The 17042-nt window shown below is 40.2% G+C and overlaps 4 protein-coding genes across 6 annotated transcripts; 3 read left to right on the top strand and 1 right to left on the bottom strand.

Moving 5' to 3' along the window:
* The first annotated feature begins 1107 nt into the window (after positions 1 to 1107).
* On the top strand, positions 1108 to 4337 carry si:ch211-57n23.1. 2 transcript variants are annotated; one of them, XM_041054071.1, is made up of 3 exons: positions 1108 to 1435; positions 2100 to 2649; positions 3553 to 4337. In XM_041054071.1, the coding sequence occupies exons 2-3, from the start codon at positions 2102 to 2104 to the stop codon at positions 3692 to 3694; spliced, it is 690 nt and encodes a 229-aa protein (XP_040910005.1). In that variant the 5' UTR covers positions 1108 to 1435; positions 2100 to 2101; the 3' UTR covers positions 3695 to 4337. The 2 variants fall into 2 exon arrangements, with proteins under 2 accessions (XP_040910005.1, XP_040910003.1); XM_041054069.1 differs by having other exon boundaries at positions 1109 to 1435; positions 2095 to 2649.
* Positions 4064 to 6575, bottom strand: chrac1 (chromatin accessibility complex subunit 1). The gene is made up of 3 exons (XM_041054072.1): positions 6364 to 6575; positions 6001 to 6127; positions 4064 to 5146 (listed from the first exon to the last, which is right to left on the bottom strand). The coding sequence occupies exons 1-3, from the start codon at positions 6520 to 6522 to the stop codon at positions 5067 to 5069; spliced, it is 366 nt and encodes a 121-aa protein (XP_040910006.1). The 5' UTR covers positions 6523 to 6575; the 3' UTR covers positions 4064 to 5066.
* Positions 6576 to 6948: 373 nt separating this feature from the next.
* Positions 6949 to 9108, top strand: gatad1 (GATA zinc finger domain containing 1). Its single transcript, XM_041053580.1, has 5 exons — positions 6949 to 7517; positions 7914 to 8036; positions 8143 to 8202; positions 8392 to 8575; positions 8692 to 9108. The coding sequence occupies exons 1-5, from the start codon at positions 7338 to 7340 to the stop codon at positions 8880 to 8882; spliced, it is 738 nt and encodes a 245-aa protein (XP_040909514.1). The 5' UTR covers positions 6949 to 7337; the 3' UTR covers positions 8883 to 9108.
* A 583-nt stretch (positions 9109 to 9691) lies between these two features.
* On the top strand, positions 9692 to 16070 carry LOC121191720 (protein naked cuticle homolog 2-like). Of its 2 annotated transcripts, XM_041053068.1 has the most exons (9): positions 9692 to 9850; positions 9935 to 9961; positions 10053 to 10132; positions 14090 to 14144; positions 14537 to 14628; positions 14836 to 14937; positions 15025 to 15160; positions 15330 to 15473; positions 15597 to 16070. In XM_041053068.1, exons 1-9 carry the CDS (start codon positions 9826 to 9828, stop codon positions 16055 to 16057), a joined length of 1122 nt encoding a protein of 373 aa, XP_040909002.1. In that variant the 5' UTR covers positions 9692 to 9825; the 3' UTR covers positions 16058 to 16070. The 2 variants fall into 2 exon arrangements, with proteins under 2 accessions (XP_040909002.1, XP_040909003.1); XM_041053069.1 differs by lacking the exon at positions 9935 to 9961.
* The last annotated feature ends 972 nt before the right edge of the window (positions 16071 to 17042 follow it).

Genomic DNA, 17042 nt, shown 5'->3' on the forward strand with positions numbered 1-17042 from the left:
AGGGTGCAGATATTGTCTTGCAGACAAACATGACCATACAGCTGAATAGTCTTGGCCAAGTCAGTCACCTTCACACAAACAGGGGACTAAAAAGATCTAGTTCCTTACTTTATTACATGAAGCTAAAACTTTCATCCTCATGACCCTCAGTCTTCATGTGATACTGCGAGATGAGCAGTGGTGGGACAACAGTCATGGATAGTCACGAAGCTGCCTTTTCTGTTTTATAAATACACGTTATCTACTAAATATTGTGAATCTGTCATTTTACTGCTGCTGCTTCTGTCTACTCTATACATACGAAATGTTTTGCACAGACTGGATGAAGGATCTGTTCTCGGTTTCTCTCTCTGTGACAACTGTAAGCCAGACTGTACGGCATGTGACTATTTTTCTAGCTTTTCCACCTGAAATATTTCACAACTGAGTCAAAACATTACTCAAAGACCTTCGTCTGAATGAAAACGGTTTACCCTTTGTTCTCCAAATGGTTTGAAAATCATTACCAGGACTTGAAAACCACATCTGGTTACCACCACCAGCTAAGTAGCCTACGTGTGTGGACCAGTCTGTAGTGATCTGATACAAGATTACAGCACAGAGTTCCACCCTTCTTTGGCCTAACTTAGTTTATGTACGTCAGTTCATACTGAGATTAACTGTACATGTTTGAAGGTTGGTGTTGTGTGCCTCATGTCCATTCCTCCGCTACAATTACAACACCCTCACTTGTTTGTGCCAAAAATATGTCTCCCATTCCTTCTTGCTTATGTCAAGGAGTAAGCCACAAAAATTCATTCCCTGGCCATTCAAAAGCCAAACTTGTGAATTAATCACCAGTTCCTCAGCTTTGACAAAACAAGTCTGTTTACATTTATGCCTTTGTTCTTAAAACAACGAGATCGAACAATGTTAACATGTAAATCTGTGTAATGTGTAAAACACAGCTATGATTTCAGGATGTTTAGAGGATTTTGTGTTAAAAATTGGGCCAAGTTCAAGCCTGAATGGTCCCTGTTTAGGACATTGTAAAATGGCTCATAAATACCAGGAGCATCACACCTCCTGCTTCCACACCAACCACTCCATTCACTGGAGTCTTGGCTTGTAGTCTTTAGAGGAACAAAAAGCTGCAAAATAATACTTTAACTGAAAAAAGTGCAATCCTTAATTCACATTTTCAGTAGGAATAGGTTACAAAAATACCTGCAGACAGTGTCTCTTTCCAGCAATTAAATTAATTTTCCCTCATTTCCTTCATAGACTCTAAGGGAAAATCCTTGCTCCTGACTCTGCTGTTACCGGGCCAGTAAATAGTGATTCAGATCGCATGTAACAGGCTGCAGTCAACGACTCATTTTTTCCGACGACTTCAGGCACCAGAGGAGCGTCGCAGCTCGCACAGACTGCTTCGTCGCTGGCGTTTCTTTGCAAGGTATAGTCACTTATGTACACCAGACAAACCTGAGCGTATTGTAGAATTATTCGCAAAATTATGTTTCCTTAATTGGGCCTGGTTGTTGTTGTAGGGATTAAAAATTGAGGATTGAATGTTTTTGCTCCGTTATTTTCCAAATTTTCTGTGCTTGCAAACTATTGTGAAGTAGCCAAAGTGAAACTAAAACTTCCGGTAACAAAATAAGCAACAAAACCTAAATTTATGCTGCAGCCTTTTAGAGATGTTCAAGTTACTGTTACTAAAATAACGTTCTTGATGGAGAAATAAATACACACTGTAATTAACCGTTTAATTCTATTATCTAGTTCATAATTTATACTTTTATTTTGAAGGTAAAATCACATTTTGTCTTCACTGACTCAGTTTTATGCCAGAGAAAAATCTCACTGCTGCTCTTAACTCTGAAAATGCAGTAGTCTCTGTTTTGTGTTGGTACGAGGAGAGAAAAGATCTGTTGTGTGAATAAAACAATAGCTTTGTTACAGAAAAAGACCACACTGGAAAAACTGTTAAGTGGATGAGGTCTGTCCTGTTGCCAACAAAAGACTTTTCCAGCCATTACAGCTGCGTGTGGTATGAATCTGCTCTATCTTCTTGCAAGTCTAATCAAGCTTAATACTTTTTGTTTTGGCCAGTTTAGAGATGCTTCAGGGGGCAGTGACCAAGGCTGTGCTCTGCCTGTCCTGCTGCCTCCTGTTGGGGGTCTGCTTACCAGCAGAGGGTGCAGAACCAGCAGGTCCTCTTCCTACATTTCCGCCTGAACAAGAGTCAGGGGAACCAGACCTTGAGGACTGGGAGTGGGGCTCTGGATCATCTCTTCTGCACCTGCTCCACAGTTTCCCTGCTGACAGCCCCTTCATAACAGAGACCCCAGGAAAACCAGTTAACTGCACCCAGCGCTTCTGGTTACCACCATCCTCTGCAATCTGCTGGGAAAACATAGCCGGACCCGAGGAGTTTGCAAAGTCCCGTTTGCTTGTTCTGCAAAACAGGGCTGCCCTGCAGGCTGTGTCTACCTCCAGTGGCGTGGAGGAAGGAGGGATCTCCTATGACTACCAAGCCAGAGAGGAGGTCCAGGGGATCCGCTCAGACCACCTGAGTGTGGTAGAAACTATGCAGACAATGGAAAAGGTGTTTGTCTCATTGGAGGAGAAGAGGAAAGAGGGGAAGGAGCAGAGGACCCTCACAGGGTAAGAAACAGAAATCCATGGACCATTTACCAATCATCTCTGTGGCTTGAATAATCACAGGCCTCATAGGTGCCAAAATTAATTAAAAAAGCAACAAACTCACCAGCAATATTAATATTTTCTACTAATATGGAATATAAAAAGGTTTAGTAGCTTATCCCTCAATATCCCAAAATAATATACTGAGAGCAAATTTAAGAAAAAGGTAAATATTCCAGCCACTCTGGTTTTTTGTTTTATAAAAATTATGACGTTATAGCCAAATATCTGTGATGTTTGGCAGTTACATGATGCTGAAGACATTTCCCCTAGATGTCTGCTCCAAACAGTGCTGCAGTATGTTTTAAACTGTGGCGCAGTGAGTGAAGAGACTGGTGTGATGTCAATATGGCCCCCGGTTGCCTCATACTCCTATTTACATACACGCTTTAAAACCATGTTTTGCAGAGACCAGTTACACAGCTTTCAGCCTCACTGTACAAAAGTGATTACATTTCCAGCAAATACTGATCCAAGACCAGCTGTAGAGCTAGTCATAAATTATTATTATTAGTGAGGTAATCAGGAACCCTAGATCAGTGGTTCTTGTTTGGCCCAAACATAACACTGACTGAATGCCAAAGAAGACAGAGTGGAAACATTGTCCAGACAAGCCGCTGAGTCATTTCCAGTGTTTTCCAACAGTCATCTGTCAGAACATCTGGCTGAGACAAGGCTCTGGCTCTAAAACAGTTGTAAAGCATTAGCATTCAGCTCAGTGCTTTCTCTCTATTAGATGAGAGAGAACAAATTCATAACTCATGGATTTATGAAATTGTTCTCAATCTCATGCAAAGCAGTGTGTGTATGTGTAAATGCATCAAAAACCCTCAGACATTAACCTGTGGTCGTCGTCCCTTTCAGCATGAAGGAGCATCTTGCCAACACAAGGGACAACATCGATGGCAGAGAGCACATGGCAAACCACCTGGAGAAGCAGTTTTCTACTTTAGAGAATACTCTGCTTAACATGCAGATTCGGCTCAACAAACTCATCCAGCAGTGACAGTGTCATGTACCCACTGCATCTTTTTTTCTTCCCTTATTTGAACTGTATTTATATATTCATGTATTGTACAACAATGTAGTAAACGCATGCATGCTCAGGATTATCTAAGTCTGTAGTAAGACGACAAAACACGCTTTAAATGTACCTTGTTATGTCATTAACACACCAACAAAAGTAAAACATGTAACTTGGAGTTTGCAGAGATGAATAAACCTCACATTATCAGGGAGATTTGATGAACAGGTAGCAGTTAAATCCAGTTTTATATCGCCAGTTTGCAAACACCTTCCATATGGAGATTTCATGGTCTCATTAATAGCCTCTAGTAAAACCGCAAGACACTTGTGAAGCTTGGAACAGAATAAGTGACTTGTTTAACTTGGTTTATTTCAATATCAAATCTAAACAACAAATTTGCAAATATATGAGGAAGATTCCTTGAAAGGTGGTCAGCTGTTATATACACGAAAATATTCACATCTGTTCGGCGGAGTGTGAATTTTCATTTGGAAAAGACACAGCATGTTCAGCTGCTTTGTAATTAAGCTGGAAAACAGAGGTATTTGTACTTTCCATTAGTTTAGATAACTTTCAAGTATTTATGATTATCTACTCACAACTCAAACATGAAAAAACAAAACACAGAATCAGTATCATCAGCACATTTCACTTGGAAATCGATGTTTGACAGCTTCTCTAAAATAGAGTGTTCACCGAATCATATTTTAAAGGCAATAATAAGTCAGGAGCTGAGACATCTGTGCTCCAGCTGTGTGTGGAATTGATTCTTGGTCTGTAGCGTGAGAGAAGCCTGCAAGTTGTTAAGTAAAACCAATTCATTCTTCCTAATAGCTGTACAAGCAAAACAAAATTTATAATTCTTTGTGATCAGAAAACCTTCCAATGATAGTCTAGGAATGCTGACCACATGCAAAATCGCTCTGAAATCCTAAAAACATTCAAGTGTAACAACACTATTTTCGCCTACCAAGAAAATATTGTCTTTGTAGAGGTAATCAATTCTACAGAAAACTCAGGGGATGATTGCATTATGATTCATCTGAGGCTGCTTTGTTTAGGCCATTAATACAAATTTAGCTTGCTGGCATCAATTATTTATCATAAATATACAGTACAACTTCTAGTTTTCTCTAAGACTCTGCGCGTTGTTGTGTTTAAAGTTGATCTCTGAGTCTTCATTTCACATTAGCCCTGCGTGGCTTTTTCCACAAGCCCTAAAACTGAACTCGGTCAGTGTATTCTGAAGCACTGAGAAATTTCAGGCTGCGTCCTCTGCCAGTCACTTGCATGGCAGGACGTGTACATTTGATCTGTCCACACGTGAAATGCAGCCGGTGCAGTGTCCTTTTTAAAAGTCAGCATCCTCTTCTTGCATTTGCTCCAATGACTTGAGGTAATCTCGCGCCAAGATCTTCTTAGGCAGAATATCTATCAGTTAAAGACAGAATATTATACTGTGTTACACTCATTACTACATTCACTACTTGTCTTCTTAGCGTAGATATACAATGCCATCCCTGTTACTGGGGGAGAGTATTAACATTAGGCCCATTTCAGCTCTCAGAACTTATCATGCCAGGACGATGATGATGATGACGAGCATGATGAAACTCTGTTTACAGCTTCTGACAGTGATTCCAAGGTTGATGTCTGGATGTGGAGCTAGGTTTATTACACTCAAATACTAAATACATACAGAGGCCTGCTGTTGTAGCTTAATGGCTGGAATAGGAGAATACAAGTTTACAGTTACAGTAAAGAACTAGTTTGACTCTTAGTAGTTGAGGTCAATATACACCTTACAATGAAGTGGTAGTAAATGAGGAGAAGGAGTGGGAGATAAAGTATGGATAAGATCCTCTATCATGATAATTTTATAATGGAATATCAATATACAACATGATATAGAACATTTCCTGGAAAATAAGTCACTAATCTATTATATTAAAACAGACCATAATATAAAAAACACAGCGGTATTATAAACCAAAATATTTGAACAGTTAAATCCTCCCTTCATGAATGTTATAATGTTTAAGCAGAAACTGTTTCAGTGAGGTGCTAATTCGACATTATGTTAATACACAGCGCAGTTTTTAGGCCACATTAGTTTTTGGCTAAGTGTACCTAATAAACTGGCAAATAACTATATACTACGACCAAAGAACACTATTTAACTAAGTTCAGAAAGATTCAAGGTTACATTAATGTTTCAGTGGTAAAGGGTCAGTACATGCCTCAGGTAGTCCCTGTGGGTCTGTCAGACTGTGGCTGAGTCTCACCTGTTAGGAAGTGGAAAGTCTCGGTCGCCTCCGCGGTGTTGGCCAGGTCGCTGTAGGACAAGGTGTTAGTTTCCTTTCCGGATCCGTTGTTGAATGAGGAGAGAGCCAGGTGCTGGACAAACAGCTCCTTCAACAACAACAGCGACAACAAAACAACACAAGTCAGCGAAAGATAAATTCACACAAAGTACCAAGGGCTCTTAAGTTCAAACAGAAACCGGAGCAGCTGCATTTACAGTTTTTCGAGAAGCTAACGGTGCTAACGCCTGTTAGCAGCCGCGGCAGCAGCAGCAGGTGGATGAGCTGATCACTGAGCTAGCACAGCTCAGTGAACCGATCATTTAGCATCAAACTGTAGCTTACTGTCGCCTTGGTGGTGAGGAAAAGAGCGTCCTGGTTGATGCTGGAGACATCCGGGGAGCTCTTCATGATCAACCTCACTCTGGATATCGGGAGGGAGATTGTCTTTTTGTTGCTAGACGCCTGGTCGTCTTTGTCGGGATTATTTTGAGACATCTTCATGAGGACGAGGCGCCAGACAGACGGAACTTCAAGTATTGTTTTGAACGCTGACGCAGTTCTTCTTCTTCAAACTAACGGTGGTTACTAGCTGTTGATCCGGATTACTGCCACCTGCTGGACCGGAGACACTTCACCTGAAAAACATTATTGCGGCTGTTACTGTCAAGCATGTTCAAATATCATCATTATATCTTTTTCTGTAACGACTATAGTTTCATAAAGTTCAGTTTGACAGGGATGTTGGATTGTATTGCTTTTTGTGTCCACAATATCTTCTTTTTTTCTTCGTGTTTCCTGTTGTATTGGATTGTACTATTTGATCAGGTTTTGTATTGTGTTTATATTGTACCCAACAGTAAGTTTATATAAAAGATGCATATATTGTACAGCAGCTTTTTGCAGTATGATATTAACATTTATCTGCTGTAAGGTCACGACCACTGCGTCCTCGAGTCCAGAGGTGGCGCTTGACTACGTGCCCAAATCCTAACCACAGAAGAAGAGCTGATGCTAGCGATCAGCGCAGAAGAAGAAGCTGTGGCGGATAGTAATGGCGGCGATTTGGCTACACAAATAAACAATCCAGTTTTCAGTTTAAAGCTGTCGTTATAATCCTAAGAAGGCTCATGTCATAGCTGGCTGTCTTAAGTCTATATGTAGCAGAAAGGACACATCTGTCACTATATTGTTGTCATTTGCTGGAGTCGCATCTGTCTGATATAGATGTTAGCAGGGCCCGACTGTGCAGCTTCTTCTCATTGTTGAACATTGAGCTAATTTCTTCGTACCCTGGCGTCGTTTTGTGACCATTAACGATGCCTCTGGGTTTGAAACCATGCTGCGCCGTTTGCAAGACAAACTCTTCGTCCATGTGGAAGAAGGGAAACCAGGGAGAAATCCTGTGTAACAACTGCACGGGAAAGAGCAGCAGCGGCGGAGTGTCAGGACCCTCCATGTCCTCCAGCACACAGCCCAGCAATGGCGGAGGCAAGCAGGTTAGTTACTCTGTGCAAGCGTGTTTGCAACATGAGCTGTTTGTCCGGACTTTGTAGTGTTTTTTAAAGGTAACCCTCTAAAATAAAATCCACAGATGATGGTACTTCTGGTCTTATTGTTCTTCGCAGTTATTGGACTTTGATCAGTAAGAGACTGTAATGTAGTGATGATAATAAAACCTAGAGCTGTTCCAGAGACGATGAATACAGATCTGTGAACTATGTTCCAGGACAAAAAAAAGTTATCACCCCTGGTGACTTCACTGGGAAATGTTTTTTTTTTTCATTCAAATGATAGAGCTCTGATGTCTTTATGTTTCTGATATTATAGTAAAGAAAATCAAATTACACTGGACTGTATCTAAATGCCTGATACATGTTATTTTTAATCTTTAGTCCAAGCAGGAGATTCACAGGAGGTCTGCACGGCTGAGAAGTACCAAATACAAAGCTCCTGCATCTGAGAAGAAGGTGTCCACAAAGGGAAAGGGAAGAAGACACATATTTAAACTAAAAAATGTAAGCTAGCAGTGGGTTTAATCAGTCAGTGTTGTTATTTCTTCTGTTCCACTGTGCTGCAAGTTTATACATCTAACTGCTGTGCGTGTTTTCTTCCTTTCTTCAGCCAATCAAAGCACCAGAATCTGTTGCAACAATCATCACGTCAGAATCCGTATTTTATAAGGTGTGGTGTTTATTCTTATCAAGCAAAACTAATCTTATATTTCTGTTCATTGTCAGAAATGATCACCTTTACAATTAGTATTTCTTCATCTAATTGCGACTTTAACCACTGCACTGTTGTACTGAACTTTCATCCTGTGAGAAGGAGCCAGACTCTGGTCATACTCAGTTTCTCTGTTTGTGCCGACAGGGTGTTTACTACCAGACAGGAGACGTGATCAAGGTAACGGATGAAGAGGACGGGAAGCCGTATTATGCTCAGATTCGAGGGTTTGTTCAGGACCAGTATTGTGAAAAGAGTGCAGCGTTGACCTGGTTAATCCCCACCCAGGCCAGCCCAAAGGACCAATTTGATCCAGGGACATACATTGTTGGTGAGTAATGAGAAATGAAAACTGTGTGTTGTTTTTTTTTTTTTTTGTTCTTTATGCCTTTTGTTTGACTTGTTTTGGGAACTGTCTGTTTTATATATATCTGCTTTGTATTCCAGGTCCAGAGGAGGATCTGCCCAGAAAGATGGAGTACCTGGAGTTTGTGTGTCACGCCCCCTCTGAATATTTCAAGTCACGGAGCTCTCCGTTCCCCACCATCCCCGTCCGACCTGAAAAAGGCTACATCTGGACCCATATAGGACCCACACCAGCCCTTACTATCAAAGAGTCTGCCAGTGGCAGCAGTTAACAGGACCTCTGATATGGACTCACTCTGTTGCTTTTAAACAGACATTTGTATATTTATGTAATATAATAAAAAACAAAAATGGTTGTTGACTACAGCCATTACTTCAGATTGAAGACGAGCTGTAATTTGACATAGAGGAGACCAGATGTAACCACACTTCAAAAAAAAGTTGTTTACACATGTGCAGCATTGGAATATTACTTTTGTATTCACAAATAAACAAAAAATTTGTTTCCATTATTCTTTTTGTCTGTGTTGTTTAAAAAATAATTTGAGCTGACGCGTGGGCAATGGATGGACCAACATGACATTTTTCCCCTCTCCCCTTTTTATTTCATATATTTTCCCTTTTTTGTGTATTATAAACAATAGAAGTTACAATGAAAGAAACAGCCAACAACTGTTTCTTGCCTCAGCTTCATCTAATTTACAGCTGACTTGTGTAATGATGCTCTGCAGTGGAGTCTGTTATTGAAAAATAAGTCTCATGGGCTACATTTTTAAAGGTTGGCTGGTGGACATCTTTGTGTAAATGTACACACAGAGGATGAATACATTTATATTTTAGATATCATTATTATTATCATTATCACATTACTCAAACATAGACAAAACTCTACATATTTCCAGCACAAGCTGTTTTACAAATTTATAGTTAAGTCACGTCTCATTTCCCGTCGTTGTCCACCAAAAACACAGCCGTCAATTCAGCCTCACCGAGTGTTGCCGAAGAAGGAAGTGCGCTGAAGTGAAGCCTCTCGCTCTGCCTTCACACTCTTGGATAAACATCCCAGTCTAACTAACAAGCTTCACCTCGTCTGTGCGAAAGAAAGTCTCTTGGTGCTCCAGCAGGGAAATGGATGTTCCACTAGCGTCAGATTTATTTTTCCCTCATGGGCTGGACGTGATTATTTTTTTCTTGATCTAAAGAAAAGGCAGGAGTATGGGCAAATTCCAGTCCAAACTCGGTGAGATATTACTTTAAATTAGCCTAAATGAAATGCTGTAGCTTGTCACATGTCGCGTTGACTTTTCTCTCTTTATTTGGACAGCTTTAAAACGCAGACAGAGTCCCGAAGGTGAGACAGTCACATTCAACTACTGTCCGGTGCACTTACGACATGCATGTGTTTGTACATGTGTTAACATATTTACTCTTTTGTTGTGCAGGTGGTAGTCTGGCTTCCAATGTGGTGACTTGTCAGGGGGAAGTGGAGCGCATTCACGTTCTCAAAAGCAAACTGACAGAGGTAGAAATTTTTGATTGATTGATTGATTGCACTTATAATTTCTGGACTAGCACGTATATAGACTCAGGTAAAAATAAACTCGGGGGGCCTCCACATCAGGTATTTAAAAATCAATTTAATTATGTAGTGATCTGGCATTGATAGGTTACAGCATAGGCCGGTCACATGAGGATTACAGCCAGGGGTTAGATATTTGATTTATAACTTAATTAACTTAGACTCTGAAGCTCTATGTTATCATAGAGGTTTTGAGGAGTGCTTTTGTTTTTCTGAATCAATCAATATGTACATTTTAGGCTGTGCTAATGAAAATGACTTGACATGACCTCAAATTGATTGTATGTAAAACCAAATGAATACCTGAAGGCAGAGTTCTCAGGCAGAACATCCCCATAAATGTGTAAGAGCTGTACATGAACCCCACAGAAGCTCTGTTCTCGTACCACAGAAAAACAAGCAACAGGCGAAAAACACTGCCATTCACAGCCTCTTATTCATACTGGTTTATTGCAGTGCCAGCAGCTTCATCTCAGTGAAGCCAGTTTTGGGACAAACAGTATTTGCTCACATCACATCCAAGAGACATAAAAGGTGTTTTGGAGGTAGTCGTATGTTTATTCTTCCGCCCTTCCTCCTCCATCCCTATAAAGAGACTTCCAAGTCTGTGAAGTGCAGCATAGCCACCCACTCCAAACAGCAAGGTCTTTATACAGGACTGCACTGAAAAAAAAAAAAATCTCCACATCTGGTACTGCTTTCCATCTCTAGCCAGACAGAATGTGATTTGGGGGGTGAAATGTGGGGAGGGGTGGGTGTTTGATTGCGCAAATGGCATCACATGTAGATTGTTAGTGTTAATGAAGCAGTCACATTTTGGTTTGGATATTGAATAAATAATCTTATCATCTGGGGAAGATGTCCTCCTTATTTTGATTTTATTCACAGAAGACTGTAAAAACTGCTGACAGTCACATACCCTCCTAATAACTATAGACGCTGATTTAATCTGTGTAACCAGATTTTGTGGTGAAAGTAAACACATTTTATGTGCTTTCAAAGATCACAGGATTGCTTGTAGGAACAGTAAATTCACTTATGCACCAACTTCAAGTTAAAAATGATAAACAGCCAAGATGCCATTTTCACTTTTCTTGGTTCATATTCTAACAACATCTGCGGAAGTCATGAGATTTGATGTGTGTCATCACCACTTTTTTCCCTTTTTTTGAGGTTTATGAAGTGTTAGAGGCTGGGGATAAATTTGTACCATGCTATATGAAAGTTCTGGGAAGTTGTACAGTTTGGAAAAAAGACAACTCTGCCAAGTTGTTTAAAGGTTTGCGGTGGAGTTTCTGTGCTTGTTAATTGTAGAGTTCTTCCAGCGATTAGATTTTCCAGCCTAATATATTTTGATTCTCCATGACACTACTGCTGGAAACTGGAAACAGCAAAGACATTTCAGTGGATGGCACTTCTCATTGTTTTCTGGCAGCTTTCGGTGTCACATGAACTCTGTTTTTGCATCCTTGGGATTAAGTCTGGCCCTTAATGTTATAGTAAACTAATTTTCCACACAGAGTTTCACAGTTTTCAAAAAGTTGGCATAGTCATATGGTAAAAAATAAGTAAAATGGTTTTAAAAGGTAATAGTCTTAAAACTTTGATGTAATACTGTATAATGTGTACAATACACAAATGATTTAGCAGTGACATTTTTTGTGTGTAAAAATGTGGGTAAAAACTGAATACACACACACACACACTTACACTTTAACTGTTTACATATTTACCTCTCAGATAGTAGTGACTCAGGCTCGGGTGTTGATAACTTCACTTACTGCAGAAACACAAACATGTTTGTTTTGTTGTGATCACTGTATTGAACGAGTGTGTGCATGTGTGTGTGCAACAGAGGATGACTTACAGTCTAAGTGTTCATAACCACAAAGTAAATATTGTAACACTGGAGAGCAAACACCATGAGCAGGGTTTTAATCTCCTCACGTGTCAGCTTCATATTGTGTGACATAACTAACGACTATAGGAGTGGCTGGTTTGATTTCTGCGCGCTAAGAAAAACGTTCCCCTTGTTATTTGTTGCTTGGAGAGGGAATGCACCCTTCAGTCCCAGTCAACACAAGTGTGCTATGTGTTTGACGTTCGTTTGTTTTTCTAAGTGTTCAGGAAACCTGGTTTGTCCAGGTACATCTTTCTTTGATGTGAAAACCTGGAGAATTTGCAGTGTTTTTTGTTGATGTGTCAAATCTTTGCATCTCACCACTGGTTTTTATATAAACAGTTTCATATTTCTATGAGAGCAGGTACTGTTCTGCTCATCAAATGGGTCTGAAATTCCCATTTCTATCTAATGTAATAAAGTAATGTATAAAGTGAGTTAACAGTCATTAACTGGTGATTCAGTCATAAACTAACCACATAAACTCGCACTGACTTGATCATTTGTAATTGGTGAGAACAGACAACAGAAATTCATAACATTCTGGATTAATTCATTTAATTAGTTACACATTAATTACACATCCAGTTATGATACAAATACTATCTTCATTATGAGCTTTAGCTTTTCTTTAGTGTTGATTCATAATTCATGAACATTTATGTGGTCATTTTGAAAATTTGGACCTCCTAGTTATCACATGCTTTTAGACCTAGTTTTCGAATGGCACGCATTGACAAAAGTGTGGCTTGGTTTCAATGCATCGTTGCACATAAAAACCAAAGTTCATGCAGCTTAATGATATTAAGATAAGCGACCTAAAGCAGAAGTAACGAGGGCATCGTCTCTCCATACTGCAACCCCATCCTCCCTTTCAGTGAAACCTCCTTTCCAGGTATCTGATTATCAGAAAAAAGTGTTACACAGCCTTGCTGAGACAAAGGCAGCCACTGTTCTACCTAACACTTGAAACTTTGTGATGTCAGGATGGGTGCGTGAATGGATGTTGTGTAATGAGGGTTGTACAAAAGAGAAGGAAGCAGAAGACGGCAGGATTCTTCCAGCCGCACACCTTTCTGCTACCTGCATCGTTACTCCCACACCTCCCACCCTCTTTCACTGGAAATCAAAGCTGGCTTCAAAGTTTCACAGCAGGCAGAGCGTGGCGGGTGTGGTGAGAGCTCGGCTGTGTTGTGTGTATGTGGGTGTGAGGGTGTGCACTCATCTTATCGTTCCTTTTGTTACTCATCTGCATCTGCTCGAACATCAGTGTGATGTGTTGTTGTGTTGTTGTGTTGAGAGATAAGAAATGTGCTTTCAGTCTTCTATTGCTTTACGGTGCAAAAAGCAGATACAATATATATGATCAGATGTCATAGAACTGTATATAAATTCCCATTATCTGTTATATCTAAATCTGTAACGTTCACTACTTGACAAAGATGTGAGTGCAGTTTATGCCATTTTGGATGTTAACCCCTAAAAATCCTGTATCTTTTTCCAAAGATTGGTGCGTCCCAGTGGCTGGTGTTTAATGTTCCTAGCAAATCTCACTTTACGACTTTACATTTAACAGAACATATGAAAGTTCTGGCACAAGTATGTCACATGTGATCAGGAGAGAAAGGTCAAGTTTAAATCAGATAGGGTTTAAAATGTCCAAACTGACATGGACCTTTCTCCCTTGCTGTCTCATTTGTTTTAATGTGTGTATTTCAGAAATATGCATATCACTACTTTCATCTGATATTAAACGGACGGATATTAGATGGTCAGAATTGATGTTGATTATATAAAGTGGTGTTGGTGACAGTTTCCTAGAAAGATCTATACAAAAAACACAGATGTTCCAGGATTGTTCAGCTTTGCTCACATCTGGAGATCCATCCCAACACTCTTGGGACATGAAAATCACGTAATTGCTTCCTCTCCTCTTTCCCTCTGCCTCCGTCACATGTGTGCTCTCTGTTAATTTACACACTGTGTCACTTTTCTCACAGAACTTGTATGTAGAATTGAGGGAAAACAAGTCCAACCATAACAGCAACCTCAAGGGTAAGTACATGCGTCACAATGACATCGTTCACTCTCTCTTAGTTATGAAGGGCTTAATTCTCTGTGTCGATTTAATGCATTACCAGTTTTGATGCAGACACGTTAACATGTTACACCACCTTGCTTTCCCAGGAAAAAAAAGAAACAGTGAGATTAAACACATCTGTTTTTTTGTTTGTATGGGAAAGCTTGGAGCTTTGGATGTACAACTTTCAGCTAGCTTTTAGTTTCCTCTCTGGTGCCAAACAGTAATTGAAAACAGAGCTTTTAACAGGGAATAAAAAATGAATTACAAAAGCACAGCATGTTAACACAATAATGATCACTGCTACCCTCAAACTGTGTGTCTGCTGAACATTGTTATTGACAGTCCAGTTCTGTGTGTTGTTCAGTGGTTTTACCACCAAAGAAGACACCAGACAGGGAGAAAAGCATCCACTTCCAAGTTGATAAACAGACAAAGAAGAAGAAAAGCCATGCTGATGTGAGTGTTTATGTTTCTGGCAGATTGTGGGTCAAACAACATTTGCAAATCTTTTATGTAATTATACTGTATTTATGGTACTGATTATTGTACGTTTTGTTTTTGTGTTTAAGAATTACATTGCAAATTAGTGAGCTAGAGATGCTGAACTATTCCTCTAAATGTTTATTACAGCTGCACTGAGCTTGTTATTTTAACACTGTGCAGACACAGGACTCGCAGTGTGACACGGTGCTTGAGGAGGACTCTCGGCAGGAGTGGGTCTTCACACTGTACAATTTTGACAACAGTGGCAAGGTCACAAAGGAGGTAGTTTGTTTTCTTGTTTTATTGTTTAGATAATTCAAATTCAGATTTAAAGTGTTACTGTACACAGTGTGTATGTGTGTTCTGCAGGATATGTCCAGTCTGATACACTCCATGTACGAGGTTCTAGAGGCATCAGTCAAGCAGCTTTGCAGTGATAACACACCCCTGAAGATCAAGCTGGCTGTTACTCCCTCAGCTTGCCCAGACAAGACCTCACAAACAGGTAAAATGACATTTTTATTGTGGCTCTAGTAACTATTGATATCATTAGTGGATCAAATGTGTCACTGTGCCAAAACAGTTCAGAGAAAAACTGGTTCAGAAAAGTGAAACTAAGACTACAACAACAAATTCATCTTTTGATGATTTTGTCCATCTCTCATTGAAAACAGCCCCAGAGAAGGAGCAGAGTGCAGCTCAGGGGGTAGGATGCCCAGTAAGGAAACTTTATTGTGTGGATGAAAACATAGAACGCAGAAACCACTACCTGGATTTGGCTGGTATTGAAAACTACACCTCCAAATTTGACAATACAGGTATATAAACTCCTCTTTTATTGTTATGGTTTGCACAGAGCAGTATACAAACATTTCACTTCAGGAACATGTATATTTTTTCATTGGGAAATTGAAGCGGTTTTGGTCTCTGTTTTTTTCCAGAGTCACCCTGTCAGGAATCCAGACAGCACATACACTATGCTCTTCGGCACCACACAGTGGTAGGAAGAGAGAGCTGCATCCCGTCTGAGTCCCCCAGAAGTCTCTCTGTCCTTCATTCCCCAAAAAGCAAGCCCACCTCATTGGGGAAAGACAGGAGCAGAGGAGAGGGTAAACCCTGCAGGTTGCATGGCCAACATCCTGCTTCATGGTGCCATCCTACCCAGGCTCACCTTCCATTAAATTGTGTCCTGCAACGTACCCACAGCAAGAGGCTTCGCTCCAGGGTACAAGATTCTCCTGCAGCCCTGAGACATGCTGGCTCCCAGGTCCAGCCCGGGTGGGACAGGGAGATATTAAATAAACTTCAGCCCTCCTCTGGGGCCCCTCTGGCCCAGAGACATGAGCACCATCACCACCATGAGCACCACCATCATCACCATCACCACTACCACCCTTCATAAATGCATTTAAAACACTGGATTCAAGCTCAGGTGAGAGGAGGTAGTCAGATGAACTCATAACTATATGGGTAGTTTGGGAGGTCAAATGCAACTCAGCATGTCCTTGTATCACCTGCATGGTGGAAGCAGGCTACAACACTGTTATCTAATGCAAACAAAGACCTGTAAGATTACACACGCTCCATCCTGGAAGGTCAGTTCATTTTTGTCTTAATGACATTTTTATAGCGCTCTAGATTGACAGTTTCCTCTCAGGTAGATTACCACTTCAGCTGTAAAAATTTAAAAGCACACTGTGCGCTGTTATATGATGCCTGTATTTTGAGCTCCACCCAGCACTGCTTATTTACAACATGTCTTTTCTGTTTGAAGATGCTAACAAAATGCAAATTCAATTGCAAGTTAATACTTAGTATGTCGTCATGGTAACAAATTTACTTTCTGACCAAATGTGGGTGAACAAATATTTATTGACAGTGAATGAAGTCCATCATTTGTTTTCTCTTCTTGTTGGTTGACAGCCTATACTATTAGTGAGCAACAGATTCAGGGGAGATAAGCATCCCTTGAATAGAAAAATAACTGTTTGCAGTATATTTCTTCATTTGTAATAATCTCTTTCCATATCACTAGCACAATACAAAAAGGCCAAAAGGAAAAGGAAAGTGGTAAAAGCTATTCTTTGTAAAACAGGAGAAAAAAATAGATGGATCAAAAAATAAATTGTAACACTTCTTGGCAAAGATTTAATCTTCGTCCTAAAGGATGGATTATTCCTGTATTGTTGTTCTATTTCTGCTCTCACAACATTGTTTTATTTGGTCATTCAAGTTCTTGTGTGAAGTGGAAGCCTCCCAAAGAGGTGCTGTGAATAGTGACAGGTTTCTCGGCAGCTTTCAAATGCTCTTCCTACTTATCTCTCTGGCAAAAGTTGCAAATAGACACCATGCCCCAACGAAGGACGTGAGACAGCTGTTTCTATAAA

The sequence above is a fragment of the Toxotes jaculatrix genome, chromosome 13 (assembly GCF_017976425.1).
Source record: "Toxotes jaculatrix isolate fToxJac2 chromosome 13, fToxJac2.pri, whole genome shotgun sequence".
Lineage (NCBI taxonomy): Eukaryota > Metazoa > Chordata > Actinopteri > Toxotidae > Toxotes > Toxotes jaculatrix.

Coding starts and splice junctions, on each gene's coding strand:
- si:ch211-57n23.1 (XM_041054071.1), top strand. CDS start 2,102: ATGCTTCAGGGGGCAGTGACCAAGGCTGTGCTCTGCCTGTCCTGCTGC. Junction 2,650..3,552: donor GAGCAGAGGACCCTCACAGG/GTAAGAAACAGA, acceptor CGTCCCTTTCAG/CATGAAGGAGCATCTTGCCA.
- chrac1 (XM_041054072.1), bottom strand. CDS start 6,522: ATGAAGATGTCTCAAAATAATCCCGACAAAGACGACCAGGCGTCTAGC. Junction 6,128..6,363: donor TCCTCACCACCAAGGCGACA/GTAAGCTACAGT, acceptor TTGTTGTTGAAG/GAGCTGTTTGTCCAGCACCT. Junction 5,147..6,000: donor GACTTTCCACTTCCTAACAG/GTGAGACTCAGC, acceptor TTTAACTGATAG/ATATTCTGCCTAAGAAGATC.
- gatad1 (XM_041053580.1), top strand. CDS start 7,338: ATGCCTCTGGGTTTGAAACCATGCTGCGCCGTTTGCAAGACAAACTCT. Junction 7,518..7,913: donor GCAATGGCGGAGGCAAGCAG/GTTAGTTACTCT, acceptor TTTAATCTTTAG/TCCAAGCAGGAGATTCACAG. Junction 8,203..8,391: donor CAGAATCCGTATTTTATAAG/GTGTGGTGTTTA, acceptor TTGTGCCGACAG/GGTGTTTACTACCAGACAGG.
- LOC121191720 (XM_041053068.1), top strand. CDS start 9,826: ATGGGCAAATTCCAGTCCAAACTCG. Junction 9,962..10,052: donor ACGCAGACAGAGTCCCGAAG/GTGAGACAGTCA, acceptor TTTGTTGTGCAG/GTGGTAGTCTGGCTTCCAAT. Junction 15,161..15,329: donor AGACAAGACCTCACAAACAG/GTAAAATGACAT, acceptor CATTGAAAACAG/CCCCAGAGAAGGAGCAGAGT.